This window comes from Sinohyriopsis cumingii, chromosome 10 (genome assembly GCF_028554795.1).
Source record: "Sinohyriopsis cumingii isolate HCF-2022 chromosome 10, ASM2855479v2, whole genome shotgun sequence".
In the NCBI taxonomy this organism is placed as follows: domain Eukaryota; kingdom Metazoa; phylum Mollusca; class Bivalvia; order Unionida; family Unionidae; genus Sinohyriopsis; species Sinohyriopsis cumingii.
The window spans coordinates 891149-912073 of NC_142970.1; the positions used below are offsets into that span (position 1 = coordinate 891149).

General features: G+C 36.0%; 1 protein-coding gene across 3 annotated transcripts in view; it reads right to left on the reverse strand.

Annotated features, from left to right (window-relative positions):
* The window catches only part of LOC149789479 (importin subunit beta-1-like), a 208535-nt gene that overhangs the window by 141174 nt on the left and 46436 nt on the right, over positions 1-20925 (reverse strand). For all 3 annotated transcript variants that reach the window (XM_089971493.1, XM_089971494.1, XM_089971491.1), the window contains exons 9-11: positions 16244-16354; positions 11633-11734; positions 4103-4274 (exon numbers count right to left, since the gene is read on the reverse strand). In XM_089971493.1, the coding sequence (XP_089827619.1) occupies positions 4103-4274; positions 11633-11734; positions 16244-16354 (385 nt within the window). The remainder of the gene's footprint in view (positions 1-4102; positions 4275-11632; positions 11735-16243; positions 16355-20925) is intronic.

The window sequence follows — 20925 nt, forward strand, 5'->3', positions numbered from 1 at the left end:
TCTGTGAGATGTGCAAGTGATGTAAAATAATTTGCAAGTGATGTAAAAGCAAGCACCTTAGTATACTTGGGCACACGGAGCCTCTGTTGATTGATGTTTATCTCCAACAGCAGAAGTCATTTAGACAGGAGATCTCGGGTTTCTGTAGATCATTATGGTCTTTACACCATTCAGATGAAGCGAATCTATATATGGCAGCCAGATTTACTGCTGAAGAAAATCCAAGTATTTCTGAGATACCAAACACCACTTATGTATAACTACTGATCTTCCACAAGTAACTGACAACATTCTCATTTACACACTGGAGGCAGGTAATCACAAGACAATCATCTTGTACCACTCGGCCATGGAAGTCCCTCAAATCTGTATCACAAGACAAGCATCTTATACTACTCTGTCATGAAAGCCCCTCAGGCCATAGGTATAAGTCTCATATGAAAGACTAGAAGTGGGAGCTAAAATCTATGACAACTGGATTGAAAGTGCAGAATGTTACTGCTAGGCCATCAGTGATGATGATGCTGCTGTTGACAATACAGTCAACTGCAATGATACTGATTTCATGAGTACTCTGGAAAAAATGATTCTTTGACTTTCATCCATTTTTTTAAATCTAATTAATGATAAAAAAAATGTTTGACATGCTATATTTCTGTTTTCTTAAACTTTATATCAGTCTTGCAACAAGCATAAAAATAAGACACTGGTAACTGAAATATGTTCTTACAATAAATGATATTGAGTAAAAGTAGGCAGAAATAATGCAACATCACTTCCACCGGAATTAATGGGTTTTTTTCTGACAAATCATGTATTATAAGTTTACCAAAACATTTATTGAAAAAAATAATAACAAGGAATCATAGCATCTCACCACACATTTAAGCAATACAAGATTTAACTATTATTCTAATCAAAAGCAGCATGTCTGAGAACAAAGAAAAACAGCAAAACATAGTGATCGCTTCAGTAAGAATACAAATTCATGATTTTTATATTAGAATAGAAATCCCTATTATAAAATCTGTATTCATGGACATAAAATTATTTGGTATTATGAGACTGATCACGGACATGTACAAATAATAAGCCACCATGAAAATTTGTGATTTCACAGTATCAGAGACATACATGGCTGACAAACAAACAAAAGGACAAAGGATTGATTATAATGAATGAATACAAATAAAAATATACAATAGATAATATGATCTAAAAGAATTCAGTAGATTACCTCCAGCCAGCTGTCATTTAAATCACTTCTGTCCCCAACCCAATATTAAAATCGCTTCTAGCGCCCACTAACCCATAGCCAGAAATTATGTTTAAAAAATATGCTACTGTTGGGAGCAGTGTTTTTCAATTAAAAACATATCTGATGTTGGATCATAATTTTTTTTTATTGCTTCTGTTGTGGGTTAGCTGAATTTGAAAGTGCCTTCCCCCGGGGGTATATGTTTTACTGGAACAGCCCATAGGTGTCAATCAGCCCTTTGTAATTGAAAAAGGCATAATACTATTAGTTTTGAGGTACTGCAACTCAGTTAATATAATGTATATAGAGGATCTCAAATAGGTAACAATTTAATACTGAATTTATGAAACGAGTTTAATAATGTCCAGCTTTTGTGAGCCTTATTCAGAAAGAAAGAAGAACAAATAATTTTGTTCGTTCTGACAGATGGTGCACCTTTCATCTGTTGTGCATAAAATATAGTCCCAAACAAAGCTGAACTAGTAAAAGTAAATTGTACATTTTTACAAACTATAAATCCAAGAAAAAACTTCCATCCGAATAAACAGAACATTTTAAAATGATAAAATCATTTTTCAAAACAGAATGATTAATGCTATGTGATGCCACATTAGTATGGTAAACAGTAAGCCTAGAGTACATGTTTACCCTAAAATGTCACTTGCAGAACTAAACATTACACTGTTGCAATTTTTATGTGAAATATTATTAATGGATGCAGAAATTCCCCGTTACTGCTATGCATTTGTGAACAGATATTTACAGTCTTCGACTGGAAATATAGACTGAACAGAAGACTTAAACATGTCTATGTTACGGATATACCGCTCCCTCACCCCACCCTGCCATCAAAGCAGCAATACCCTTAGTTTTACTTCTTATTGTTTTTCTTTTCTTGTAGTTTTACGCCATTTTTCTCATTATGATATTGTTATACATGACATAACAAACCCCTATTGGGGTAATATATCCATATTCAGACAGTAGATATTTTTTTTTTTTAAATTTCCTTGCACAAGTCAAGTTCAAAAATGACCACCAAAAATGCTGATTCAAAACTAAACATTCCACAAGGCAGGGTTAAAAACATTTTCCCACAATCCCAGCTAATCAGTAAAAAGGATACTGCACAATAATTTGGGGCCCCCGAGTGGCCGAGTGGTCTAAAGCGCTCTCCGTTACGGATCACTGCCATCTCACCTCTATCTGCATGAGTTCAAGTCTCGGATTTGGCTAATGTGGGTATGTGAGAAAGCTTGCCAGTAGCTTCTCGTGGGTCGGTGGTTCTTTCCGGGGTTTTCCCAGGTTCTTCCTCCACCATTAATACTGGCCGCCATGTATAGCCTATCGTGTGCTGAAAAATGGCGATAAACCCTACAACAACAACATGCACAATAATTTCATGGGCTTATCTGAACCAATCAGAATCACAAAGTGATATTTTAACATATTGTAATATCAAAAATATGAAACTACACATGCTATAGGAAAACTATACCTTCTATGTGATAAAATTGGATCTGGCATTATATTTATAACAATCTTTAATAGAACTAGAAAATGTGAATTATAATCTGATAATTTAGCACCTCATCTCACCCTCTCTCTCCCATATAAATCTCTTAAGAGCATGCTTGCAAGTGAACTACACCAGAGATGCCCATTGCCAACCAGAGAAGTTAGGGACAAGAGGGAATACAATTTGTGATTCCATTTAAAAATTTGTTGCAAATGCAAAGAAAATTGCCATTTGGAAACCAGAAGAATGACAAAATCATTTAAAAACATTACAACACGTTTACATACAGCTGTAACACCATTTACAGCACACAGAGGTGTATTATTTTAATCGTCCTTCAAACTGCTTCTGGCTCATTTCAGCTTTGCTAAAAGATCCTTTTCCAGTATCATTTCATAGCAGTCAGGATGAACATACAATCACTGTCCGAATATTAAAGTCAAGGCACAAATGAAAGGTTCATAGATTATAGTTCAGAAGTAAACACAGATGCTGTAGAAATCTAATTTTAAAAAGAAAAAACAAACAAGACAGAAGAAAACACAAGTGTAAAAAAAGAGTTCTAAATAAATGGCATGGAACTGATATGTTACAAATAACCGTTAAAGAAGGACCGAGAGGAACTATTCTAATTATAATAGCAAATTATATGCCGGAATTTGGTCTTATGTTGCAAAATTACCATGAAGACAGGATATTTAACAAATTAACAGAAAACACTTGAAAGGATTGAAAATAATCGCATATGATTCCAACTTCGCCTAATTTTTCTTTCAGTTGATTTTTATTTTACAAAAAATCTTGATTTTTGTACACGGTAACATGATTTGTAAACAAGTTCAATAATTCAGGACATTCGAGATGATGGGCATCTCTGAAAAAGGTTTATTCTAAACCCAATCTGCAAGTCATTCATAACGTTTGGTAACCGTAGCTGGTGTACAAATGTTGTAACTGTGCAGAAAAACTTTTTTCCTTTGAAGAAAGTGAATGAACTTTGACCCTAGAATCATTAAGGTTCTTCCACATCCCAAGTTAAGTAGTCCATAATGCTTCGTAATTGTTGATAGTGAATTCAAACTGGTGTGTGCAGAAATCTTGTCTCTTTATTTCAATCAGTAATCTTGGCGATAGTCCTTTTGCCATCAAATTCTTAGAGTTCTTTAACTGAAGCGCAAGCGATCCAAAAAGTTCTGTGACTGAAAATGTTGGACAACTTGAGTCGTTGTGTGGAAAACAAATTGCTTACAAAAGGATGCACATCATACACAATATGCTCCAACATAAAGTCTGACATAAAAAAAGGGAAAAAAAAGTATACTAACCAAAGGCCATGACTGCTGCATCTCTGTACTTCCAGTCCTGATCTTGAATATGATCTTTAACAAATGGTAACACATGCTGGACCATATCATCTTCACAGCAAGTGGCTAACAACATCAGACAGACACCAGCTGCTTTGCAGGGATTCCACTCATCATCGTCATCATACTCTTCCTACAAAAATAAAAAAGATTATTGTTTAGTTTTAGAAGTCAATGTACCTTTTATTCCATTGGAAAACCTGAAGTTGTAAGGCTACCATGTTCAATTCATACTTGCACTGTGATCAAGAAATTATTTTGTTAAATTTTGTGGATTATACTCAACATAAATGTAATGTGCAAATTTAGGAAAATGTTTCCACAACATGCATATACATCCAATCAAGAGCTAAATCCTTTTGTAACTCATCCTGTGTGAAATGTCTTTCACAATATGGATGCACTGAATAAAGTATATTGGAGATGCTGCCAGGATTTATCTAAAGTGGAGAGCATGCCTCCTTGTCACCAAATTGAAGGGAGGGGGAGGAGTAGAAGAAAAAGAGAGGAGGAATGGCCATAGTTCAGTATTACCCTAGACTTCAATATCCATCTCTCCTTCCTACACCACTCAGTTAGGGCTCTATTAAAATCAAAATCTTTAAGATGTCGCCTCTAATTGTACAAGCATTAATTGGTCAATAGTTTCCAAACTTAGTCTGTTCCTTACCTGTGTAAGAATATTGTATGTGCCGAGAACCCACTTTCACATTCTGCTGTCGGAAGGATGTATGCGTGTGCGTGATTAGTTTTTTAACGTAGCTTTAACATTTTTTCAGTCATATCACTATGATGTCTGCAGTGTGACAGTTTATAAAGATCTCTAGCACTGGGGCATCTTGCTGCAGAAATGTAGCATGATGTCCCACCCAGTCATATTATCCTGACACCAAGCCAACCAGTCCTAACACTAACCAATTAATGCTGAGTGCCTAGCGAGGTAGCTGTTAGTACCATTTTTTTTTTTAGTCTTTGATATGACCTGGCTGGGGTTCAAACATTCTCTCATAAATAGTGCTGTCTTCCTCAATGAACTCAACCAACATACCATGCAAAGCACTTAAAATGCCAAACACTCTTAGGCTTCTGGTACCATTATCCACAGTTCCAAAAGCAGCCATTTTCACCAAATATTACTGCATGTTCTTAAAATTTCAAACATGTTAGCATTTTTGAATAATTTAAAATGTAAATCAATAAACCATTCTGTATACATTTCTTTCAGATGGACTATATATAATATTTTAAGCTGTTCATGTAATTCCAGGTTGGGTGTTCAATACAGAAATTTTAGGTGTGCATTACTGAACATGCAATACGAAATTACAGACTGAACGTCTGCATTAAATGCCAGTTCGGCCATGTAAAAATAAAAGGATATGTAATAAAAATCTGTATGTATCCACACTACCAAGTAACATGATCATATTGCCACCTGCACTTCACAAACTGATTGAACAACAAAAATTATTACTGAAGTTATTCTATGGGAAAGATGAACAGATATAGGAATGTATCATGTGTGTGAATGTTTATTCAGAAATACATTTATTCCTACTTCCAACTGCACTATCAGAAAGAGCTGTGAAGGCTATGATATCTACACCATGGAAAAATATGTGGTCAAGAGGTAAAATGCAACATTTAAATCCATGTTTATAAAACATAAAATGTAGGTCATGCTGAACTTCTTAGCTGTGAGATTTAGATACTGGCAGACTTGCATCCATGATCCTGTTTCCAACATAAACATCACCCAAGAAATAAAGTTTCAACAATAATTTCAACTAAGTCACTGAAACATGCAATACAAGTTACAAACTTTTTATTGCAATTGGAGTTGTGTACATATCAAGATGCATCCAACTGACAATGATCTTGATTCTTGGTTGAATAGTCTGCCAAAGCTTCATGCAGTCATGAGCCAGTAAAAGATTAAAAATGGTTTACAGTTAGCTTGTTTTATTGCAAGGATCTAGTACTAACATACAAACTTAACATGACCCTAATAAACTGTGGAAAACAAGTAAATTATAATGGTTTGATACTAACGGAGAAGCATACATTCATGAAGTTTATGATTCTAGTATAAACCTTGTTTGAATAGACCTTAAATGTTGGGGTTGGGGTGAAAAAGTAATTTTAATTATGTAATGTTTACCTGCTATTATTGCAATGCTTTCCTTTTCCAAACTCGTAATCCCCAGTACAAGCTGATCAAAGGTAAAGAGAAGATCAAGCCTACCAGAAGGCAGCTCTCAACATCATCCAAAGAGGAGAAATTAAAACTGACCCAAGATCTAGCAAGAGTCATAGCTTCATATGATATAATTCTCATAGAAGATACCCATCGGTAAGTTTAAAGTTCTCTTGATTGCAAGGACAATCCACCTGAAAATGATAGCTGTGAAAATATCCAGGAGTTTATGTTGTAGAGATTTTGATTCTTCACTTTTCAAAGGAAGCTAAATAAAATCCCAAACCCTCAATGGGCAAAGAAATCTACAGCACAGATAAAAAAAGATACAAAAGATCTAACCAACGAACCCTACAAAACCCTCTTTCACTGATAAGGCAACAATAATGGGTAAGGTTCACAATTGATGATACACTCAAAGTGTTCAAAAGTGTTCATAAAACTGCACAAAGAACACACAAATGATTCTACCTAGGCATTAATAAACTCTAAATTTCAAAATGCCTGAGGCAATCAGAAAAATGAGGGTCCAACCAAACTGCAAAATTTCTGGAGATCTTTACAGTGTTAGAAATGAGTTGCCCTGTTGCCTCTATCAGTGGAAACTGAACATTCTCTTTGTTGAAAAAAGGAAATCTCAACTGCACTTGGGGGGGGGGGATGGGGGGTAGGGGAACTAGGACCAATAAATTTCCTACTAAACTAATCACAGAAGAGTCACCATTTTGCAACACACTCAAGTAGATTGTCTCTTAACCTGGACGATGCTCACAAACTCCTGGCCGATTAAGATGAACCAAGCATGAAAGCAGCAACTCTGTGGACTGTTGTAGAAACACATCGTGTCCTCGGATGCAGATCCCTCTTCTGCAGTAATATCATGGGTGTGTCTATCAACAGTTAGTGTAGGTCAATGAACAATGTTGGGGCCACAGATGGTGCAACCATGATTGGCCAAGAAGTGGAGATCCCAACTTGGTGGAGCACCTGCAGATTTATTTTCAAAGGTGGGAAGGCATACACATACTGATAATCCCACTTGAGAATGAAATAAACCAACCCAAATCGGGTACTGCAGAATCATAAAACGAGAGTATTTTTTTTGTTAGACTCAAAGCAAACAAGCCCACCATTAGCCTCCCGCTCCCCATGTTGGAAAAGTGAAAAGTGATTCCACTAACAACTATTGCAAAGACCATTCTGTGAGGACTACATGACTTCCTGTGAGCAAACTTCAGAATATTTCTCTTGCCAAGAACATTGTGGACGCTGAGAGCGACTCCTCTGAGGTTACCATGACCCACAAGTGTCTCTACTAAATGTGACACATGGTTCTCTGCTACATCTGACCACAGTGTTCTCCTCCTCTGGCTTTGGGGTAATGGGAATTCAGCAGACCTGCCAACCCTCATGAGTCCGTCTCAGTAAGGCAGGTGATTTTTTTCCGTAGGTTAGACAAGTTTTCAGTAAGGTTGAACAAAATATCATAAACTGATATTGTAAAGCTGGAAAACGTAATTAAAAGTTCAGTATTCGATATATGCAGCGAAGATGAACATTATGTTCAACTGAAGTTTGTAAAGTATGCGTAAACTTTATTTACCCCTAGTACAGTTGCACAAACTTTAGTTCCAAACCCTATGCAGTTCAATGGCTTGTTGCTATCTCTCATCTTGACGTAATTCTTGGAAATTCCTTTTCCATTTCACATGACAAAACAGCAATCATATCTCCTGCCATGTGTCATACTCAAATTGGCACATTTTGTCCAATAAACATAACCGTGTCCCTTTCAGCTTTTATTTACAAGAATCTGAATACTCCTTTTTATTCTTAAGTGTTGACTATTAACACTTTTCAAGAGGTTTATATTCCCTTTCATCTTAAACATGCACTGCTTGCTGGACACCATTTTGTTAAAAATATTCAATAATCAAGTTGGATCATGGAGACATTTCGCATGAACAATTAGGTGCACTTAAAAGCAACTAAAATGCTGCTGTATAGTCTGGTTCCCTGACCAATTTCACAAATTCTAATGTGAAACCTAGATCCAAATCAAACACGGATGAACATATTTTCCGATTTTCAGCAATTATCATTTTTTCGTAGTTTTTGCTTTTGTGATGCAAGTACATATTTCAAGAGTAGTTTTCGTAAGACGTAAGCAAAATCGCAAGTGTTGGCAGGTCTGATTCAGTGGTATAATATTTAAAAACACTATCATTTTGGCAAACTACTGTTAACATCTAATTACACATATAATAAAGTTCTGTCCACCACTACAGTTTAGAAGGTGAACTTGTTCAATAGAAACCTGATACTGATGACTGCTGATTGTATGTCCATCCAAACTTGTATATTTTCACTTCTTCCCACATTAAAAGTCCCTATCATAGAAGGTTCTAGACTGCCATTTAAAGATGTGGAGTCCTTTATACCAGAAGCATACTACTACAACTGACGTGCCATGTAAAGAACCATAATGCAACGAAACCATACAAGGTCAACACAACCCTGTAAAGCTAGAAACACTGCCTGCATTCCCAAATACTTTACATTAAGTGTGGCTTCTTCCCTGAACCAAACTCCTTAAAAAACTGGACCCTCTGGTTCCAGGTGTGCACCCCATTCCGAAGCTGACTTTGTGACTTGGGGCTCCTGTCAGAAACTAGTCCCAATAAAGCCATCAAAGTAGTCAGCTGCAGGTAAAAATCAGATTCCAGTGGACGAGTTGATTGCAGGTCTTTATGCAGTCTTCTTCTTGCTAAAAGTACCGATGCAGGCCCACTGGGGACATTGAACTTGGCTGCTGACTTAGTTCCCGAAGAGACTTTACTTGCACACTGTCAGGAGGAACACAAACTCTCCCAAGGCTGGAGAGAAAATTCATCCCTATGTATACAAAGTCCTTAGAAGGGATGAAATCCAACTTATAGTGGTTTGAGCTGAAACCAAAATGGGTCACCATCAACCAAGTGATAGATATATTTCAGAAGATAATCCCTGACAACACTGTGCACCAACCAATTGTCAAACTACTGGAGGATGGGGATCCCTAACAACTTCATGTGGGCTACAACTACCCCATACATGCTAACCAACCACCCCAAGAAGTATAAGCATAATTTTTGCAAATATACATGGCAAAAAAGTGCAATTTGGGCATAAAAAGTTTAATCGATGTATTACATGCCATAATTACAGTACACTGTATGAAAAATGTACATTTATATTTTCAAATAAACCTATTCTGCATCCTGTAAAACTTCTTGTCACAAATAGGCGAAATCCATGTGGAACCAGAATACAAATACAAAATCTAGTGACCAATATTCATTGCCCACTTTAACTAATCTACATGAGGTTAACATTTTCTGACTGATCATGAAGTCATGAGTTTGGCAACAAGCACGACAATCATATGCTCAGTCCGAGTACTGTATAACATTATGCTCATATTCTTTTAAATTTTGTAGTGTTGTTGCTTTCTTTCTTTTTTTTTGTTGATATGATATGCTATGAAATTTCAAAAGATCTCAACAATTTTCAATTATGTAACATCCATGCATCACTGTTAAAGCCTGTTTCGCTCAACATCTGCAACATTTTCTTTAAAAGATATGGACTGGTCCTCTACTGAACTATCTTATTAATATAATTAGTCCAATTGAAGAACCTCTCCATTTTCTTGGAAATTTGTCATCATATACATTTACTATAAATAGGAAATAAGAAAACCACTTGTACAGCAAGGAAATAAAAATAACATGTAACAAAAAAAAAGGAGTATTCCATATATAGCTGAATGTAGGACATAATAAGAAGGACAAAATGAACAATGACTACAACAAAAAGCCTAACGGTTGGTATTATGTTACCCCCATCCCCAGGGGCAGAGGCAAAGCTGAACAGTAGCACTTGAAATACTTCCTGGCTATGGCAAAACCAGAGGCATTTTCCATGTGGAGGGGAAAATGGGCATGTGAATATATGCATTCTGACGATTGATGGATACCTCGTGAACTCAGTACAAACGTTCTTTCCAAAGAAATCTGTGCAAAAGTTGACAGGAAGTAAACACTTTCAACCTTCTCCCTGCAGAAGGACTGTATGCAACACTGCCCCTTATTGAGCATCCAAAATTTCTCCTCCGATACCTGTTCCTAGTGGGAAGGAGTTGGATGAGACAGTACAGGTCCATGACCTATCATGAAACAATGGGATGGGCACACATGGCACCAGTGGGGAAAGGAGCAGCAATAAATAGCAAATAAGGATAATAATCTTAAACTATTCTTATGCAGCAGTCACTTTTGTAAGAATATTCTCAAATTTATAGAAGTGGAATTAAAGAAATGATAATAAAATGATAAAAATAACTTTTATTGCTTTATTTTAATTTTAAATGTTTAATGTACCAAAAAAGCATAATCCATTCGGTCTCATGGAAAAAAGTGATGTTTGCCATGTATGCAATTACTTAAATAGCAGATTACAATTACACCTTAAACAGCAACCACATGTGACATAATGGTCATTTACCTCAATACCTGCAGTATCTAATAGGGATATTTCCTCGAAGGTGGCATAATAAAGACCAAATTAAAAAGACTGATATTTACAGTGGGTATCCAAACACTTCCATGCTGATGGTGCAAAGTCGTCCAAATGTGCTTGTATGCAAATCAGGCAGAGGTATCCACTGGTGCTTGCATGAAAATCGGGTTCAGTCGTCTAAAGGTGTTTACATGAAGTAAAGGATTAAATTCAACACAAATACTAATACAGACTTTGCAAATCACTTGTGGGGATGCTGACAGTGCTGCATTGTTCACCCTAAAGTGCATATTTGGAAATTTAGTTTCCTATAGCTATTTCCAATGTTTCTATAATCTCCAGAAAATTTCTTGATTTTTAACCAAGAAAAGTGCAACAAAAACAATGCAATTTGTGAATTTGTCTTTGAATAGAAATAGGATACCATGGTCACAGTCTAACACCCTACAGACCCGACTATATTTGTTACAACTGAATAGTACAGTGAAACCTGTCTTCAAAGACCATCCTTCTGCCAAAACATAATAGTCTCTCATGACAGGATGTTTCTCATAACAGGCCATAACACTATATAATCAATAAATCTGTACATGAAGAACATGGTCTCTCAAGACATATGGTCTCACTGCAGTGGTCTTGCAAGACAGGTTTTACTGTACCAAGACAAATCAACTACACACGACTACACACAAAGAAATGAATATTACATTTTATATGTACTGAATGACACGTACCTGTCTAGTAAGAATAACAAGAAGTATAGGGACCAGGTACTGTAATGCACCCTTGGCATAAAATCGACTTGTCCTCTCAGGTGGTCGTCCAGCTTCAGCAGCCTGAATAAGTAAAAAGGCTTTATAATGTTTCTTGCACTAACTAGTTAACAGTTTGAAGCAAGCATCCTGAAAACCCTCAGTCCTGCAAAATTCTGTGATTAACAAAATAAAGCAAAAATTAATTTTATTCAGTTGCATTAAAATCTTAATTTTTCCTCATCTTTGTAAGGTTGTTCTGGTACATCAGACCCCGAGAAGGCACTTTCTACGTCAAGCGGTCACCCATTGATGCAATTTAGAATTTTGCACACCTTTCATACAAAACTCTGAAATTCCAAGTATCCTAGCATAAAATCTGCCATCCACAGGGTATCATATATGTTTAAGTGGAACAACTCTAGAAATATGGGCATGTTACTGTTATGGTTCTATGCTCTTAAAATAACAGAAAAGAGTGAAAGACAAAAAGTTTTGTAAAATTTAACAAATAATTTATCTCCCTAGAATACAAAGTGAAAATGAGAAAAAAGAACTTATATTATTATGAATTAAATCCCAAAATAATCCAAGATTTACAGAGACAAGTCCTAATAATATAAAGTCCTGAATAAAACTCAGTGCAAGTCCCAAAGAGATCCAAAACTGAAGGCGATGTAACGTCTGTTATGGAGTGCTGATGTGTCAACAGTCGTTTGTTGAATCACAGTAACATAATTCCAGGTCTGAATATATTATAAATTCCAATGAATGTTTTTCTCCTGATATTTAATCAGAGCACTTTTGTCTTTCAAGAGAATATAATAACTAGAATTCAATTTGAAGAAAACAAAATCCAGCCCAAACTGAATAATACGAAAGTGCTAGATGTTAAATCATGACCGACCAAGTCCACACAATTACAAGATATATAGTTCTCTACTTGACCTCAGGTCATAATTAGCATTTTCTAAAACAAAAACATTACCTAATGGAAAAAAAACTTCCAGAATGATCTAATGTTTACTTACAACACAGGATACGCTATACATGGTGGCCTGTATATATGGTGGACCCGAGACTAACCCATGCAGACCGAGGTGAGATGGCATTGACCTGTAAAGGTGAGCGCTTTAGACCACTCGGCCATTCGCGACCCACCACCACCACCACAATAACCCATAAAATTCACTTACGAAACTATAAAAAAAAAAAAAACCCGAATAAACACATTTACTCCTTGTTTGCCTGAATAATAATCCTGATATTAAGCTCATACAAATAGAGAATAATGTAGCTATATATTAGTTGTTGACATAAATGAAATAATTTTTTTTAAGTCAATAAGGCAAGCAGAAATGAACTAAATTTTGGACAAAGTCCAAAATTTTTTTTTTACAGACAAACAATTCAATTAAATTAAATGTACGTAACAGTTACATTCTACTTGTCCAGAAGAAATAAAAACAAACTAAACCTCGACCGGGTCCGACTTGCATTTACCCCTCTTTAAAGATATTTTTACTGCTCTAAAGTGAAAGATAATGCATAACACTCTGTTGATGGGACTAACATTCTCTTAGCTAAAACAAAATTTCCAGGAATCTACAAAAACCAGTTGATTTTGACATTCCTTTTATTCTTTTAGACTATCAAGTACAGAAATGTTTTAAAAAGAAATATCTTCAGCTAAATACCGAATAGTATTAGATGATATTGCTCAAGCACATGCATATTTTCTGCAATTCTGCAATCAGGAAACATCCATATGAACGATAGACAAACGTAGTCTTCTAGTGCATGGGGTAGTCCGTGTTCTATTAAAAACTCGGTAAATAACACCTCTGCATTTATAACATTTGTCCAAAATCAAGTTCTACTGTAAAGAAGAAGTTACCTTAGTAGTCGAGTTAGTAAGATGAGCTAAGTTAAGGTGTTTCTTTGTTTTCAAGTGTTTTTCCACGTCAAATTTAACACCATGACCAATATTAAAATCCTTTCCACACAGCCTGTATAGGGCGTGAAGCTGCCCTAGAATGGAACACTGTACTAATTCATACATTTATTCATCTTTGACACACACATCGACTAGAATAAATCTGACTTGACTTTAGTGCTAAGTACCTACAGACTGGTTCTGTACCAAATATGAATTAGAACAAAGAATCTGAGAGCAAAGATTAAAAATTAGAAAACCAGTCTGTTTTCTCCCAACTAAGCCATACAGCTACTATAAATAGAATATAATGATAGTGTGAGGAAAGTACATGCAGTTTTATTTTTTACATTAGACATTACCTATAGCGTACTATAGTTTGGTTCTCTAACAAACATGAAACATAGCAATGAATCCAAGTTCAAAGGTTTAAAAGTAGAAACCAGCATGTTTCTTGGAAATAGGACAGCTGTTATAAACAGAACATAGTAATACTTTTAGGAAAGTGCATGCAAGTCTAAAGACAAGCATACTCTTATGTCGTAGTTACATAGAAGCCATCTTTTCCAGACTATGGTCTGTGGGATTAAGGGGATATTTTAAAAAAGAGGAAAAAAATTACCAACTTTTTGGAGAGGGATATATTGAACACATGTAATCTATGCACAGCCACATAAAAGGCATAATTTAGTGAGAAAAAAAAACGCGTAATTGTTGGCATGTATGCTTATGTTGTATATACATGCAGTTTTGTAGAAGGTTGTACTACCTCTATCACTACCACCCAAAAATATATTGGTGGGTGATTTTAACATTAAATTCCAAACCTGCCAACCCTGATGAGACCGTCTCAGCAAGGCAATTGATTTCTTCCAGTAAATTTTACCAGTTTTCAGAAAGGTGTAACAAAATATCATAAAATGCTATTGTAAAGCTGGAAAACATTTAAAAGTTCAGTATTCAAAACATGCAGCGACAGTAAACATGTTCAACTGAACAGTTTGTGAAGTACAAATAGACCTTAATTACCAACAGTTCAGTTGCACAAACTTCAGTTCCAAAACCAATGCAGCTCAATGTCTTGTTCCTATTTCTTGTCATAATTCTTGGATTATTTTTTTCCATTTCACATGACAAAGACAATCAACATCTCCCACCATGATACATACTCAAACTGACATGTGATGTCCAATAAACGTAATTATGTCCCTTCCTGTTTTTATTTACAAGAATCTGAATATTCTTTATTATTCTTCTGTGCTGATTACCAACACTTTTTAAGAGGCTTATTTTCCCTTTCATCTGCAACATGTTTCGCTTTATGGATGCCATTTTTTTTTACAAATCAGTTTGATCATGCAGATGCTTTGCCTGAAAAAATATGTGCAGTTAAAAGCAGATGAGGTACTGCTGTATAGTTAGTCTGGTTCCCTAACTAACTCTACTACATCTAATATGGAACCCAAATCAAAATCAAACATGGTTGAACCAATTATCCATATATTTTGGCAACAATCGTTCTTGCTTTTATTCCGTAAGTTTGTATTTAAGGGTTGGCAGGTCTAAAATTCTATCAGTGGGTTCTGAAAGCCTTTAAAATTATCTTAGGGTGAGTACCCAAATTAAAACCCGTCTTTCGCCGGTCCCATGCATGTTTTAATGGAACAACACTTACATGTTTACAACTAAATAAAGACATATTTTTTATGTGTTTTGACCTTCAACCTGACATTATGGTCAGAATCTCACCAAACTAATTTCAGACAATGTAAAAATATACCCACATGCCAGGCTTTGTTAAAACGGATTTCTTTTTCTTTTTTACCTGGGGATGGGTTAGCCAGTATGATTATAAAACTGAAACAAGAACTTGATCATAAAATCAATTCCCAAGTGCAACAAATTTTTATAACTGAATCAAACTAAATAACAAGTCTAGTCAAAATCAACAGTTGTAAACATTGCCTTGTTTATGAAGAACATATATGCAAGTAATGATCTTTGACCTGACCTGAATTGTCCATTTAGGCCTCATTTTCAAATTCTTCCCAGATAGACTGGTCATCAGAGCTTCATAAATTTCATTCCGGACCAATAAGACATTACAAGAAGTATTTTGGTAAAACCCCAACATCAATACCACATTTCATTCAAGGAGTTACAATAACAAGAATACCAAGATGGTAACTAGGGTGTAAGCCAGACAAGTTTTTTTTTTGTTTTAATTTTAGGATGAGCTACATTTCTGGTAGTGTTATAGTGAAAAAACCCATGTTAATATGAAAATACATTATGAAGTAGCAATACAGATGGTCACGAATGCCATGATTTGGATGGCAGGATTAGCATCATTCCAATCAATTGTTCTGGAGAATTAGCTGTCAAGGGATTATTCAAAATGACTGCTGTGGGAACTGCAGCCATCATGGGAGGTTATATAAGGATCAGTTCCATGTTGCTGCGGGTAAAGTAATGGTAAGCTTTTCATTGCGGTCAGATTTGGAGATCTGATTGGCACCCGTTTCATTACATTTAACTACACCTCATAACAAGCACTGTCGTAAAAACTATATCAATATGACATCTATTCAGGTGAAGTAGGCCACCAATGCAGTCAGGTTAGAGGTGAAATCAAAACCATTAACACTGTTCTTTACCTCAGAAAGTTCTATAGCTAGGTCCACTTCTTCATCACATACAGTGGACCAGAACTCGATCCCTTGTAAAGAAATCTCATCTATGTCACTCTTCATGGCCTCAATGGTGATCTGAAATATTAGAAACATTAATGCTACAACAATTTACACATACACAATCTGCTAAAGTGATCATAAAATGCTATGCTATCATCATCTGTCAATAGCAGAAGTGTTAGATATCAGTCTGCTATCAGAGATGTTTACAATCACCTTGGTGAAACTGAAACTCCAGTGACAGGTGGAGCACTTGCAGAATTATTTTGAAAGGTGGAAAGGCATTCACAGACGATCCCACTTTAGACTCAGAGTAACCACCCCTAAGACCCTTTAATCTGATGCTTGTGAAATACAGATGTTTTCTTGCTTTGTCTCAAAACACTAGAGTCCACCAAGAGTCTCTCACATTTGGAAACGCTACCAACTGGGCGCCATGTATAGCCTATCTTGTGCTGCGAAATGGTGTTAAACACAGAACAACACCTGTCCATATTTACAAGAGTCACTTCTTCCATAGTTATTGGGCTCAGGCAGGTGGCGGTGAAGTCGAATCCCAGGGAGATCCAAGTTCTGAGTTGATAGTGGGCTGAAGGTCTCAATTTGGGAAAGTAGTTCCCAGTAAAACAAAAAAAAAGTAAAGGCAGGCTGATATGGTCTTTGCCATAGAGATCGGGGGGGGGGGGGGGGGGTATTTGATCTTGTCCAATGAAATCTTGAGAAGATTTGAGATCTGACTTCTTGTAAGTTAGGGATAAAGCTTAGATGGTTAATATTACCAAATATGTATTTCAGAAATGAACCTCCAAGGATGCTGTGCATCAGCCAGTCTTGAAATGCTGCAGGATGAAGATCCATAAAGACCTCAAGTGGACTGCTACTACCCTATACCCTATCACCCTGGTAAAACCTCAGGGCCGTGGAGGTAAGCCCAAACAGAAAAAATTGAAATTCCTCATGGCTGAGACAAAACCAGTGAAATTTTGTTTCTGAAGGGATGGCATGCATCCCTGAAGATTGATGGAGAACACAGTTCAAGGGCCTTGTGGCATTCCTGACTGAGGCGGTAGTTTTCATCTTAACATGTTTTCCCAAAGAAATTTGTGAACAAAATGAAAACAAAATATGTGAAATTTAAAATGCTTGAGGTACTCCTATAAAGTTAGTCTGGTTCCTTGATCAACTCCACTAATTCTAATACGAAACCTGGATGTAAATTAAATTTGGAAAAGACAGTATCTGGATTTTATTGAAACGATCTCATTTCTCAGAGTTTTAGCTTCTATTCCACAAGACCGTATTTTAAGGGTCATTTTCATAAGGCTTGCAGTCAAATTGCATTGAGTCGGCAGGTCTACCTGAGATGTCTCCAAGGTGACATCCTGCAGAAGTGAAAAAGCACTGGGGCATTATGTCCCACCCAGTCACACCAGGCCAAATAGTCTTAACATAAACCTCTTAGTGCTTATGCCAAGCAAGGCGGGTAGTCTTTGGTATGACTCAGCTGTGGTTCATTCCCTCAACCGCCCACATCCAAGGCAGCAATGGAAAAGATGGTATTGTTTTCATAGATATTGGAGAGCTAGTGTTAATGTCTGAAAGTCATTTATATTCTTCTGATAACACTAACCTTTCCACTTAAAATGGCAAAATATAAGGGATACAAAGTTGATTAAGTGAAGATTATGGAGAACAAATTTTTAAAAAAATACTCCTGACCTTTTTCTGACCAAAAAGTAAGTTTCCAGATCTAACTATATAGCAAATTTATTGACCTAATGATGCTGAAATACTTCAAAAATTGCAAAAAGGACATGTTCAGATGAAGTATAAAATATTAAATAAACTAAAAGATTGTATTTACCGTAGCAGAATCTTGCAATCTGTTGTTTATAGTCCAGAATGCAAAATTGCAGTGACATTACCATTTTTCATAATAACAAAAATTTAAGACTTTTTATGTATTTTTCAATTTTACCATACATTTTCAAGATCTGGAAAAGCAATTTTAAAATTTAAACCTAGATGCCGCAAATATGGGTCATCATGTCCCACCCAGTCATACCTGGCCAAATAGTCATAACATAAACCTCTTAATGCTTAGATCTTGATTTCCAGTCCCACCCAGTCCCACCAGGCCAAATAGTCTTAACATAAACCTCTTAATGCTTAGATCTTGATTTCCAGTCCCACCCAGTCCCATCAGGCCAAATAGTCTTAACATAAACCTCTTAATGCTTAGATCTTGATTTCCAGTCCCACCCAGTCCCATCAGGCCAAATAGTCTTAACATAAACCTCTTAATGCTTAGATCTTGATTTCCAGTCCCACCCAGTCCCATCAGGCCAAACAGTCTTAACATAAACCTCTTAATGCTTAGATCTTGATTTCCAGTCCCACCCAGTCCCATCAGGCCAAACAGTCTTAACATAAACCTCTTAATGCTTAGATCTTGATTTCCAGTCCCACCCAGTCCCATCAGGCCAAACAGTCTTAACATAAACCTCTTAATGCTTAGATCTTGATTTCCAGTCCCACCCAGTCCCATCAGGCCAAACAGTCTTAACATAAACCTCTTAATGCTTAGATCTTGATTTCCAGTCCCACCCAGTCCCATCAGGCCAAACAGTCTTAACATAAACCTCTTAATGCTTAGATCTTGATTTCCAGTCCCACCCAGTCCCATCAGGCCAAATAGTCTTAACATAAACCTCTTAATGCTTAGATCTTGATTTCCAGTCCTGCGCATGAATCCTGTATTGTGCAAAAATGATTTTTCTTTCAGTCTGTGACTTTAACCCATGACTTTCTAACCTCAAAATCAATAGGATTCTTCCTTGCATAGTAAAAAAGACTGATAGTTACTGTAGAAAACAGTATTTTATCAGTCAGTTAACTTGACATTTGGGTTACAATACAGTTCTTCCTTAGAGGCCCATCCACAACATCTGGAAACTGTAGAAACCAAACAGGTAACAGATAAAGGGACAGACAACATCATATAAAGTATTGTGAACAATACATATGCCTGTCTGAAGTTTAATAGTCATCTGTACAGGCCAAGCAGGAAATGGTTAACTCTTACGATTAATGACAAATCGGCCTTACTGACCTGAATGTTCGGTCAAGCTAAACTTCAAACAAAAATTACTCTGCAGAAATTGGTTTTCTTAGTCAACTTGCCATGACTGTGAACTCTGACTGCTGGATCCCAGAATCATTAGGTTCCTTCATTAGTCAAACAAAACACCACAAGAACAAAAACTGTTCAGAAAAATCCATTTTTATTCGAGCCACAATGAATTTGCACATCAACTTTATGATCATTAGGGTCACTTTCATAGCTGCCAACCCTGATGTACAAAAATACTGACTGCTTATAACAAAAATACTGATTTTCAGGAACAAATACTGATTTTTAAAACTTTAATGCATATGTAATTATTTACATCTACAAACATCTGTAAAGTAAGACAATAACCTACTTCTTTCATGTCAAAGATGCACATGATGCACTCTTTACATTTTCTCAACAGAAACCCTGTTCCATTCCCATTCAGAAGTGCAAGAGTGTAACACACTCGCACAGACATGCCTTGTTTTCCCATAATTATTGGTTCTAATGTACCATCTTTCACAGATGATCTAAATTCGGTGCTATTTTTTTTAACTGAACTATTTTTGTTCTAGCACACGAGTAATCCTTTGAGATTTTACTGTCTCAAAAAATGTGAAATAAAATAAAAAAACAGCAACACTAGCAACATAAAGAAAAAGGCTAATTTCTAAAAGAAATTAAGTATGACCAACTTCCAATCAAATTACATCAAGCTTGTCTGTCTTATTTAGAAACATTGCAAGTTCAGGCAGTATTGCTGATGATGAAGCATTAAGATAATGTTTATTAGCTTTTTCATGCTGTTTTACATCATGGCAACTCCATGCCCAATAGCAAAATCACAATAAAACAATTTGCAAAGCGCAAGGTTTTTCACCTTTACTAAATGGTTTCACAGATCTGAATATAATGGCATAATTGTCCTTCCAGTTCTGTTTTCTTTTCTTTGCTGGAGAAAATTATGAATCTTCTGCTTTCCTTTTAAACACAACTAAAAGTTGAATATTACGAATCCAATATGGTGGTTGAGACTGGCATAGTAGCCTTGATTTTGAATCAACCAATCATATTAAAGAACACTACATCCCTATATACATGCAACACATTAACTCTCAGAATGGAACCATGAGCCCATTCTAATGTGAAAATTGTAAGGTATTTTTTAATTTAAAAAAAGATTTTAAACAATAAAAATGAACATCCGTATTCAGGTTCAAAATACAGGACAAATAAGTGAAAAACAGGACACCTGGCAGCTAAGCACTTCCTTACTTTAGGTGCATGTCCCCCACAAACTTTAGTCATGGCATGTGATCAAGAACTAACTCTTATACAAAGCCCTTTTCCATCTTAGAAGCTTGTTTATTGGATGGTCAGTAGGTTAAAGGTTAATGACTTGAACCTTTAACCTACTGACCCTCCAATAAACAAGCTTCTTTCTTGCCAGACTAAATGAACCACAAATTTTCATCAAGGTACACGGTCATGAACTGATGTTGTTTGAGGTTTAATGCCATTCCAGCATATG